This window comes from Protobothrops mucrosquamatus, unplaced genomic scaffold, assembly GCF_001527695.2.
Source record: "Protobothrops mucrosquamatus isolate PMUCROS unplaced genomic scaffold, P.Mucros_1.0 scaffold_199, whole genome shotgun sequence".
Classification (NCBI taxonomy): Eukaryota; Metazoa; Chordata; class Lepidosauria; order Squamata; family Viperidae; genus Protobothrops; species Protobothrops mucrosquamatus.
The window spans coordinates 944,648-957,177 of NW_015386275.1; the positions used below are offsets into that span (position 1 = coordinate 944,648).

Here is a 12,530-nt window from a genome sequence, read left to right on the forward strand (position 1 = left end):
TACCCTCCCGGGCAGCCAGTACCAGCCAGGAGGGGCACGGATCCAGTAAACATGTGGTTGCATTCAGCCTCCCGAGAATCCTGTCCACATCCTCAGGAGCCACAGAGTCAAACTCCTCCCATATAACCGTCTCAAGACTTACTCCTGACTCCTCCCCCGGGGCCACCCAGTCAGAGTCAAGACCTTCTCGGATCCGAGCAACTTTGTCATACAGATATTGTGCAAAATCCTCGGCCCTCCCCCCCAAGGGATCCTCCCCCCCCCCAACTGGAGGAGGGAGCGAGTCACCCTGAAGAGGGTGGCCGGGCGATTATCTGATGACGCAATGAGGGTGGAGTAGTAATTAAACCTCGCCACCCTCATGAAAGATGTGTTCTTGATTATGAGGTTCCTTAATCATATGGAATAGATATATAGATATATATCACAATGATGTATATTGTTTCTTTTAAATTCTCTTTAACTGTAGCCACCTAGAGTCATGGGGCCTCAAAATTGAAATATTAAACATTAATACAGTTGGAAAGGAGTCTCAGTCTCAGAAAGTTGTATGGACAAGGAGGCATGACTTTGGAGGTGAAACCCAACCAAAGTAAAGAAACTATTGAGGACAATTTTTAGAACACAAAAGCTATCCAGACAATTAAAAATTAAAAGTTATCCAGATAATTTTTAGAGGACAAAAGTTATTAAGAGAAACCTCCAGAGTTCTGTTTCCCAGCAACTCTATTAAGTAATATAATTAACTGCGGGACTGGACTTCTTGTTCCCCTTCCCCTACCTTACCATCTTTCTTTTCTTTTGTCAGGAATGGCACATCACAGTTGCTTAAATTTAACATAGTAAAGTGCCATTTTGCCAGGATATTTTAGCATTCTCACAAATTCTAGTAGTATATGTAAACGAATAATATGTAAATATCCATAATAATAGGGAACCATTTTTCAATCTATTTTTAAAGTAGTGGCTAAAGAAGTCTAAATGGGAGGGGCATTTACTGATATTTATCATTCTATCATACATTTCTTCCTTTTTCTCCAACTTCTCCTGGTAGACCCCTTTGTCCCTCAGAACCAGGATCTCCCTATGAATAAAGAAATAGTTCATATTAGTTATTGCTTTCAACTTTATTCTAGCTTACTATGCCTAATAATTGGACATATGAGAGAAAACTCCAGCAAGACATCCATACATCCATACATTTAATATTTAAACCAAGATTTAAGATAAACATTGGGGACCTGGATTAATATGCCACTACTTTCTTATTGATCTCTAAATCTGTTTATTGCCCAAAAGCAACAAGTAAACATAACTAAAGATAAAGTCAAAGGCCTAAAAAGAGAGAGACACACACAGAGACCCTTTTGACATCTAAAATGAAGATAACATTGCATATATCCTTTTTTACCTTTATCTTTTACCTAAAAGGATATATGCAGTGTCATCTTCATTTTAGATATCAAAAGAGTTTTCCGGCTCCCAGTGTTCCTAGTGAACCAATCATTTCCTTAACCTTTTTCTTGTTTTTTACATGTTGAAAGAAGCTTTTTTTGTTATTTTTGACTTTTGTTGGAAGCCTTACTTCATTTTGAGCCTTAGCTTTCCTCACTTCATCTTTGCAGGCTCGGGCTATTTGCTGATATTCTGCCTTAGTTTTGTGCCCCTCTTTCCACTTTTTATACTTGTCCCTTTTGTCTTTCAATTTATTAGAAAGTTCTTTATGCAGCTATGCTGGTTTCTTTTGAGAGCTGTTATTTTTCTTCTTAGTTGGTATTGTGCTAGACTAGGCTTTTATAATCTCACTTTTCAAAATTTTCCAAGCTTCTTGAGTTGTTTTCCTCTTGAAGATTCTCATCCATGGAATCCTTCCCAAGCTCTCTCTAAGTTTGTTGAAATTAGCTCTCTTAAAGTCCAAGACCCTAGTTTGACTGTGTTCTATTGCTTGTGCTTGCATAATGCTGAATTCCAATATTGCATGATCACTCCCCCCCAAGGTTCCTGTGGTTTCAACACCTTCTATCATTTCATCTCTGTTAGTGAGAATTAAGTCCAATATGGCTGATCCCCTAGCTCCCTTCTCTACTTTTTGGGAGACAAAGTTGTCTGCTAGGTTTGAGTCAATTGATATATTTAAATCTTTTAGAAGATATAATGGGCCTTGTCAAAAACAGATGCCACAGTGGGCATGGTCAAGTATAAAATGCTGATTTGCCAGAAGGAGAGAGATTCTACCTTTCTCCTGTCCCCCATTGGCTTTTCCTTATCTATCCTTCTCAGCTTGCTTTGCTGATTAGCTGCCACCATGCTGCATCCTTATTTTCAAAGAATGCTCATGGAACTCAGATAATTCTGGAGGCTGGAACTTTGCTTTGCAGAATGTCACTTTCCCAATATTATTTTGTTAAACTTTAAAAGTCAAATCAGGCAGCTGCCATGAAATACAATGGTGAACTGAATGAAGTCTATAAGCACCATGTTAAGAACTCCAGCTAAGTAATAAAATTCACCAACATGTCCTGGAAAATTAATAAAGGCAAAAGAACCTCATAAGTAACAGCTCCCTTTATCTTCCTGGAGTCCCAGATGGAGTCCCAGCAAGGACTGAGAATCAAGCAAGTCTCTTTAGGAAGTAAGAAAAAACTTTTCTCAGACATACTTTTGTTCTTTTTTATAGCTTATTCATTTCCACTAGAAATCTACATGTATCATTCCCTTTCCCAAGAGATTTTTGTAAGCACTAGGGTTGAAAAGATTTATCTCTGTTGTTTTGGACACTTAGTGATACTGTGTTTCCCGGAAAATAAGACCTGGTCTCTTTTTTTCCTCCAAAAGAGGCACCAGGTCTTATTTTTGGAGGGTGTCTTTTCCATGGTCTCACCTCGCGGCAGCGGCACCAACAGCCCTACCCAGTGGCTTACTTCTTCTGCTGCTTGCCACTGCTTGTGTGTGTTGCCCCCGGCCTCCATTTTGCCATCAGGGGCCTTCAGGTGCCACATGCCTCAATCCGGAGCTTGGTTCTCAGCTGCAGAGGCCTTTCAAGAAGGCCTCTGATGGCGAAATGGAGGCTGGGGGGCACTGCGTGCATCAATCTGGAGCTCCATTCTCAGCTTCAGAGACATTTCCTGAAGGCCTCTGATGGTGAAATGGAGGCTTGGGGTGATGCATGTGTGCAAGTGGTGGCAAGTGGCCGCAGAAGAAGTGGGCCAGCAAGGTGAGGCAAATATTGGGGCATGGGAGGCCTGGCTGCAATGATAAATGGTTGCGGGGTGTGTGAGGTAGCTTCACCCCCCCACCCTCGCCCTAGCTTGAACTAGGGCTTACATTTAGGGTAGGGCTTATATTAGGCCCACCCCCCAAAAGCAAGCTAGGGTTTATTTTCAGGGTAGATCTTATTTTTGGGGAAACACAATACTTACTTTCCCCCCCTTGGATCCTTGATTTCCAGGTTTTCCTATGTCTCCAGGATCACCACGACGACCCTGAGCAAAACAGAGTAAAAAAATTTTTTTTAAATCAAACTCCAAATGTGGATTACTTCACTGAAATGCTAAACAGCTACACAAAGAATGCTTACTCTATTTTAAGCCATGAAGATACTACCAGGAAAAGAAGGCCAAATAAAATCATTTGATTATCAATGAACTGGAGCAAAATTCAGACCTTTCAAGATTAAGATTTCTGCATTTAATATAGCCTTTGATGGATTGGTTTTCACATAGGAAGAAGACAGTGTATTTATTTTAAAATTAAAACAATTCTTATTTGTTTCTTCTGTGCATTTCATCCACTAATATGTGCCAAGGGGAGACATTTTATTAAAATTTAAATATTAAGGCAGAAAATTAAGGATCACTATAGTACATTTTTATATGATGACATTTGAATGTGATAAAAAGAAAGAAATTGGAATCTCCAAATCTTCATATAATGATTGATGCAATGAATTGTTTCACAAGGTATTATATAAAGAAAATCTACTCCAAAAGTCTGGCACCTGCATCTAGATACTGCATGCAGCTCTGAAGTACTGCCCTTCTGGCTGTCTTTTAAGACTTGTAATGCAACCTGCCTTTGAAAAGCACAGAAAAAAGCAAAGCTAGAAAGCATCAACGGTCTTACAGCTTCTCCTTTTGGTCCCCCAAGTCCTTTGGTGCCTGGACTTCCCTTGAGGCCAGGAAGACCAGGTTCTCCTTTGTATCCTTTTGGTCCCTTTGAAAATAAAAGAAAAACAATAGAAATAAAACCCATTAGAAAAGGCTTTCAGACAACAAAAGGTACTGTTCCAAAGGATTATCTGATTTGATCACACTGAACCACACTTCCAAATGTTAGGTTTTTGCAAATTTGTTTCCTTTCTTTTGTAATACAAATCAGTAATCAATTATCATTAGGATGAGGGACCAAATTTTAAGGGGTCTATCTGGATTTCTTTAGCCAGTTTTTTTTTCTTTTTTTCTTTTTAGTCCTGCTAAATACAGTTCTGAAAATAGTGGGTAGGAAGAAAAAGTCTCTCCAAGAAAAGTGTTGCTTGAAAATGCTTACCTTGAGACCATCTGCTTACAGATAGTTTCAGGCACAATGTTAGAGAGTTCAATCAATAGCCTGGATTGTGAAATTTGTGAAATACTCTCTTAGGTACTTTATCTTAATCATACTTCCAACAAGTAGTTGTCCTCAAATACAAATATAAATGAATGCTCCCCTTAACATTTGGGGGTTTACTAGAGGAGTTTAGTTTAAGTTTAGCTCAGTCTAACCAAAGTTCCTATTTTCCTAATTTTTTATAGTTGCTATAAAAGAAAGATACATCATATCCACATTTTGAAATCATGCTACTGATGCGCTACAGTCAGTATGCGGCTCTGAAGTTCAAGGAATTAAATTATTTCAGAAAAGTCACAGGGTTACATACAGAGCTTCCGGGTTCTCCAATGGGACCAGGTGGTCCATGTTTGCCAGGCCAGCCAGGATCTCCCTGAAACAAGATGTAGTAAACAATGCATGTAAGTTACAATTTAATTATAGTTGTAACAGTTACAGCTGTTAGAGTTATCATTGTTTTAGTTACATATGCATGCATGCATATACATATACTGGAATCAGAATGAAATTAGTCCAGATCAGACTATGTTATGGTCACACCCAGCAGAAGGATGTATGGTGGAAGCTGAGAAGGAGATTGAAAGTGTGGAGAGAAGGGAAGTTGAGCCAGAAATTAGATGGAAGAGAGGAGCAGAAGAGACTGGCATGGGACATGGGACAGACCAGATTCAGAGATCCAGATGCAGGCAAAGGAGCACCAACTGGGAAGAGCTGGTGAGGAAAGGGGCAACTGGCAAGGAACTCGGATCAGCCAGGCTAGGATTTCTCTTCCATATTCAGATACTGGAAAACTTAATTTTGTGCAATAAAACATTCTCTGATAGGAAAAAAAATCAACCATACTTTGTGTCTTGGTCCATGCCACCCTCAAGGAATTCATTACAGATGCTTAGTGAAGGCCTGTTTTATTTCTCTTGCCCATTTCCTAAGCATCCAGAAGCATCAAGAAGCATCTAAAGCAGCTTTTCCCAATTTCTAGTCATGCAAGCTTTAGATTAGGCCCTCCTAAAACAAGTTGCATCCCATTCTGATAGTCATGGAAGAGCTATAAATAAATGACTCATTTTAAATGTAATTTAATAGCAATGATTGTATTGGGGTGGAGGAATTCAGTGTCTTTTCTCCTTTTAAATCATCCCCCACTGTCAGGTCTGCCATCTTTGCTGGCATCCTGCCATAAAATGCAGGGAGGGGAGGAGATTGGGGAAATAAGGAGTGGGAGGAAGGGGGAGAATGACAAGAACCAGAGGTGATGATCTGGAATGAACCAGCTGATCAAGGATGGAGCATGAGAACAGAATGCGAAACCCCACCAAAGAGGTGCCAAACCTCAAAGTCATTCCCAAAACAGCTAAAGTGAATACTATTAGACACTGATGGATGGTCAAGGGGGAAAGGCCAGGGAAGTGGGAAAACTGCAGGCTTTGAGCAGGAATATTCAGATCCAGCTTTGCTTATGCTGTAACTGCTTGACTTTAGTAAAAGTGAACCTTTCACTTCAACCACGGAGTTGAGGGTCTTTCTTTCCTAAATGTTCATGTTGGGACAAGCCTGACATTAAGCTGGATTTGAATTCCCAAGTAACAGCTCACCCATGGGAAAAATTAGCAACTGGGAAATGGAAAGTGACACGCAAGAAAAAGGTTCTCTAAATGACTCTTATTTCTCTTCCTACAGACAACAGCATCTTCCTTACTTTAATTTTCAGAATTTCTAGCTCCCTTTACAAATCAAAACTCATCATAAGATTTGTTTCGTTATAAAGGTAAAATCAATTGAACAGAGCAAACTTGCAATTACTTTGTGACACTGCAGAGAAGCTGCCTGTCTTCTCACTAGGCTTGCCCTCTGAAGGTGCTCTGCAATCAAAGAAAAGGGCAGGGCTCCTTTAAGAGGCTGCAAACAGACCATTGGTATTCCCACACTTTTGAGATGCACCTTTTGGAGGTCCATTCCAAATCTTAGCAGAGCCCTAGAATTCCCTGAATGAAGAGCAACTTAATTTTGTTTTCCTACTTTGTAACCCAAGTTCTAAAAAAATCTTTTTTAAAAAACAAATCTCTACTATGCTCATTTCCTTTTACTATCCTTTTTCTAAACTAAATACATTGAGAAACTTTCTCAGTTTCTCAACTGAGAAATCAGCCTGATTAATGTACTATTTTCGTTTGAATTTACTCTTCCTGACTATGTCATGCTGCCTTTAATCTCTGCCAGTATGGAATGGTACAGACCTTTATCCCTTCATCTCCTGGTGGACCTTGATCACCAGGGTTTCCTGGGTAGCCATCAGGACCCTGAAAGAAAGAACGGGGGGGGGGGGACTTAGTCAGAAGTCACTTTATTTAGAAAAGTACAATGTAAATAATAGGAAAGTGTTGTGACTGTAGATATAACAATGGTGAAAACATCTCATGATATCCATCCTGATGCTTATTTTTTTCCATGTCTTAAATAGATGGCATTTTAGAAATGCATCTGAGAGAATTCAGATAAGATCTAAATGGAATTATTTGGTAGCAGTATATTAGAAAGAAATGTAAAAAAAACCTCTGCACAGATATTTAGAGGTAGATTTCACTCTTCTCACAACTTTATATGGTGCAAATCTGGGATGCTGAGGAAGGAATCCAGTATAGTAGTAACCGTGGTGGCTTTGCTCAATATCAGTTCTTCCAAAAACCAAAACTATGTTAAACTCTTTACTTTCCAAAGTAAATATAAGGACCGACTTCAGCCCCACATCTTAAGAAAGCAGAACTCTTGGAAACAATTTCTTCGAACAAGAATTTTATTAAGAGTAGTTGATAGCAGGCATAATAGTTAGGATTTGAGGGATTCCTTACAGATCGATACTTTAAAGTGTCCCCAAGCAAACCCCACCCACAGTTCATCCAGACGGTTCAAAACTGGCCAATCCCCAGGTGTTAAGTCCATCGTGGAAAAAGGGGAGATAACATTGATCCGGCTCTGGTTACAGAGCGATGTTCAAGCGCCTCTTCACACCTTCTTTTGAGAAACGGAGAGATAAGCCAGGCTCCAGAGGTTGTATTTCTTTCTCCCTCCCCCCCCCCTTTTCCTAGCTGACAGGTTAGGGAGAAGAAAGTTCAGAGAGGGACACAGTGCAGGAAGCAATTTGTTACATTGTATTGGCCAGCGGACACAGAAGCAGTAAACAAAGCAAAAGGTTACATTGTAGCGAATAGAGGAAGCGAAAGCAATAACCCCACAGGCATATCCCCCCTCCCCCTTGGGAGTATGGCAGAACCCAGGGAAAGGTGAGATTTGTTTTTAGATCAGAGGGGATAGATAGAAATGAAATAGAAATGGGTTCTGACATCCTGCCTCGCTTAAAAATAGGAGAGATCCACCTGTAGAGAAAACAAAACAGGTATAGAGGTTAGTCTGGTTTGTTGGGATATTCTGTATGAAATGTCTTTAGCAGTTTAGATGCTCTGACATGACGTTTATGGACCCATTCGTTTTGTGAGGAGGGAGGGTATTTCCATGCTACTAGGTATTGAGTTGCCCCATGATACTTCCTAGAATCTAGGATTTCTTTTATTTCAAAGTATTGTTCTCCTTCAACCATGATTGGAGGTGGTGGTTGTGGGGATTTTTGGCCATAAGGGTAACTGTTGTTCTCGTTTCATCAAGCTGCAGTGAAAAATTGGTTGTATTTGCCTGAGGTTTTGGGGTAATTCTAATTCTACTGTTACTGGGTTTATGATTCTTTTAATTGGAAAAGATCCTATATATTTTGGCCCAAGTTTTTTACAGGGCTGTAGGGATTTTAGGTATTTTGTAGACAGATATACCATTTCTCCCACAGTGAATGGTATAGGTTCGACTCTTTTTTATCTGCTTGTGCTTTGTATGCTTGCCTAGCTTTGTCTAAGGCTTTCCTAACTACTGGCCAGGTGTTTTGTAATTGTTCTATCCATTCTTTCAGCGATGGGATTGCCGGTTCATTTGGTATTAGTTCTGGCATAGGGTTGAAACTTTGACCAGTGGCTACTTGAAAGGGAGTGTAGCCTGTGCTGGAGTGGACTGCATTATTGTAAGCAACTTCTGTGAAAGGGAGTAGGTCTGTCCAATTCGTTTGCTGGAAATTAATAATTAATTTAAAAATTAATAAAGCATCTTAAGTATTGTTCAAGTACTGAGTTAGAACGTTCTGTCTGTCCATTGCATTGAGGATGATGACTAGATGATAGTCCCTGAGTGATTCCTAAGAGGGATAAAAATTCCTTCCAAAATTCTGATATAAATTGCACTCCCCTATCAGATATGATGCGTTGGGGTGCCCCATGCAGTCTGTAGATGTGCTGCACGAATAGTTTCGCTAAGGTTTTTGTGGTGGGAATCTTTTGGCAAGGGATAAAGTGCACTTGTTTGGAAAACAGGTCCGTAACCACCCAGATGACAGTGTTTCCATTGCTTTCTGGTAATTTCACTATAAAATCCATGGATATTTCTTTCCAGGGGGCTGAGGAATTTGCCACTGGTTGTAACAGTCCGGGCGATTTCCCTTGCAACCTCTTAGCAGCTGCACAAGTTGGCCAGCTGGCCACGTAACTTGGATGGCCACCAAAATTACCTTTTAATTAAATGTAACGTTTTTACAAATCTGAAATGCCTGTTGATTTTGTATCATGGCATAGCTGCATGAAAGTGACCCTCTGGGTGGCTGGTATATATAACTTCTCCCCCACCCATGGCAGTCCATTCTTGATCGTACACATGTGTCTATTTTTCTGGAACCATTCATCTGTTTCTATAGTTTTCCGGAATTCAATTCCAGTTTAGCTACCCAGCTGCGGCTTTATTTTAGCTTGAGCCCTGGTGGTTACTGGTGCTGCCAGTTGTGATTCCGGAATGAGTGGGTTAGAACCAGTGGCTCGCATGCTGTTATATTGGGGCATGCAAGACATTGCATCTGCCAGGAAGTTCTTCCCCCCCCCCAGCAAGTGTTTGAGTGTAAAACGGAATTGGTGAAAATGCTGGGACCAGCGGCCTTGTTTAGGAGTGAGCTTTCCGGGTGTTTTTAATGCTTCCAAGTTTTTGTGGTCCGTCCAGACCTGAAAAGGGATTTTATTCCCATCAAGGAAATGGTGCCATGTAAGTAATGACCATCTCACAGCGTACGCGTCCTTTTCCCACACGGCCCAGCACTGTTCCGTCTCAGTGAGTTTCCTGGATGTGTACGCGCACGGTTGCAATACCCCTTCATCGTTTTCTTGTAATAATACAGCCCCTACTGCCACATCGCTTGCGTCTGCCTGTATAACAAAGGGTTTTTCCGGGTCTGGGTGCCTCAGTATGGGTTCAGCGGAAAAGAGTCTCTTTAGCCGCTCGAACGCCGCTTGGCATTCCATTGTCCATTTCAGTGGCTGGCTGGGTTTCACTGAGGATTCTCCCTTCATTTTTAGTAGGTTCGTGAGGGGCAGGGCTATTTGGGCGAATGAAGGGATGAACTGGCGATAAAAGTTTGCGAAACCCAGGAAACTTTGCAGTTGCTTCCTGGTGCGAGGTGGTGCCCATTCTAGTACTTCTTGGGGTCCATTTCAATGCCCTGTGGGGAGATGCAATAACCCAGGTAGTCTATTTTTTCCTGGTGGAATTTGCACTTTGATATTTGGCATATAGGTGGGCAGCTCACAGTTTCTTTAAAACCTCACTGACTAGGTTGACATGCTCCTCTTTGGACTCAGTGAAGATAAGGATGTTGTCTCTAGATAAACCAGGACCCCATTAAATAGGTGGTCCCTTAGTACCTCGTTGATTAATTGCATAAATGCTGCAGGGGCCCCTTGTAGTCCAAACGGCAAAACTTTGAATTGGTAGAATCCCATTGGGCAATTAAATGCAGTTTTCCATTCATCCCCTTTCTTAATCCTAACGTGGTAATACGCTTCCCTTAGGTCTAGTTTGGTGAAAATTCTTCCTTTCGATAGGTGAGATAACATGTCCTTCATGAGGGGTAGGGGGTATAGGTTACTTTCACTGATTGCTTTCTCGATCTCTTTTCCCACTCGTCTTTCTTGCTAACGCCCATCGACCACTGAGGTTTGTGGTCACACATTTCCACCACACCTTCTCCTGAGGAGTATGACGTCTTGGATCCTGACAGCTGGCAGGGTTCCTGCCGGAGGGAGGGCTCCCCTTTCACGGTGGTTTCTTCCTTCCCTGCCCCATCATCCGACATTGTAGATTTTGCAAAGTCCCCCAGTAAGGGTCTTCCTTCCAGGTTGACTATTACTGCAGATCCTGTCTAATGTAAGGACCCACTTCAGCTCCACATCTTAAGAAAGCAGAACTCTTGGAAACAATTTCTTCCAACAGGAACTTTTATTAAGAGTAGTTGATAGCAGGCATAATAGACAGGATCTGAGGGATTTGTTACAAATCAATACTTTAAAGTGTCCCCAAGCAAACCCCACCCACAGTTCATCCAGATGGTTCAAAACTGGCCAATCCCCAGGTGTTAAGTCCATCGTGGAAAAAGGGGAGATAACATCGATCCGGCTCTGGTTGCAGTGCGATGTTCAAGCGGCTCTTCGCACCTTCTTTTGAGAAACGGAGAGATAAGCCAGGCTCCAGAGATTGTATTTCTTTCTCCCCCCCTTTTCCTAGCTGATAGGTTAGGGAGAAGAAAGTTCAGAGAGAGACACAGTGCAGGAAGCAATTTGTTACATTGTAGCGGCCAATGGACACAGAAGCAGTAAACAAAGCAAAAGGTTACATTGTAGCAAATAGAGGAAGCGAAAGCAATAACCCCGCAGGCATATCCCCCCTCCCCCTTGGGAGTATGGCAGAACCCAGGGAAAGGTGAGATTTGTTTTTAGATCAGAGGGGATAGATAGAAATGAAGTAGAAATGGGTTCTGACAGTAAAGCTAGTTCCCGTGCCTTCCGTACAAAAGTCTGGGAAAGTTTAACAAGTTTTATTAACTTTAAGGCAATTCACAGTTTCTATTCAGTATAATGATGTAAATCACATTCTGAACTTAGAAAGAATGCTAAGAACTGTACACACTAATAATGGATCATTGCTCTAGAGTAGAAATGGAAAAAATGGTAATATTTGTGAACTTAGACCAGGGCAGACTTAAGATCCAGCAATTGCTAATACTGCCTACCATTTTGGTGTTAGGTCACATACCATAGGTGTTGATATGTAATACTTATTGTTGTGTTATTTTTACTATATTTATAATCTGCAACATTTTAAACATGTCCCAGTCAGCTAATACTAAAGCAAAAGGTAAAAAATATTATCAAATCATGTAAAAACCAAGTAAACGTATATATTGCCTGTAAAAAGAGAAGACAAATTGAATCCCACCCCTGGATACATACTTGAATTTGCACTGCTGTGGTACAAGCAGTTTGACTAATGTGACTGAGTGTGTTGTATAGAGATATGACTGTTGGTGGATGTTACAGGATTATGATTGAATGATTACAGGCAACTGAAAAGAAGCATAAGCTAACTATATATCCATGGCGTATTAAACATTACTGAATCATTTTTCCTAAAGGATTCCTATTGGTCAGTCTTTTTTCATTTTTCTTCTATTAATTCATTTACTAATTTGCTTGCATACTCTATATTGCTCTTTCAGAACACTTTGCATTACTGTACTTTATTATTCACCTTGAGCTGTACAGAATTTGTACCGTATATTTTGGCGTATAAGACGACTGGGTGTATAAGACGACCTCCAACTTTTCCAGTTAAAATATAGAGTTTGGGCTATACTCACCGTATAAGACTACCCCTGTTCCAACGCACACCAAATAAAAATTAAAAAACATCAGATTTGATTTCAATATGGTAATTTTAATTCAAATGCTTATGACATGCAGGTACTTAGCAGGAAAACTGTCACTTATAAACATAAGGCTGTTTGTCATCAAACA

At 40.7% G+C, this 12,530-nt stretch overlaps 1 protein-coding gene across 1 annotated transcript in view; it reads right to left on the reverse strand.

Moving 5' to 3' along the window:
* Positions 1-12,530, reverse strand: part of COL6A2 (collagen type VI alpha 2 chain) — an 80,137-nt gene that overhangs the window by 37,920 nt on the left and 29,687 nt on the right. Inside the window, exons 12-16 of the mRNA XM_015825529.1 lie at positions 6,840-6,902; positions 4,916-4,978; positions 4,123-4,212; positions 3,420-3,482; positions 1,022-1,084 (exon numbers count right to left, since the gene is read on the reverse strand). Coding sequence (XP_015681015.1) covers positions 1,022-1,084; positions 3,420-3,482; positions 4,123-4,212; positions 4,916-4,978; positions 6,840-6,902 — 342 coding nt within the window. The remainder of the gene's footprint in view (positions 1-1,021; positions 1,085-3,419; positions 3,483-4,122; positions 4,213-4,915; positions 4,979-6,839; positions 6,903-12,530) is intronic.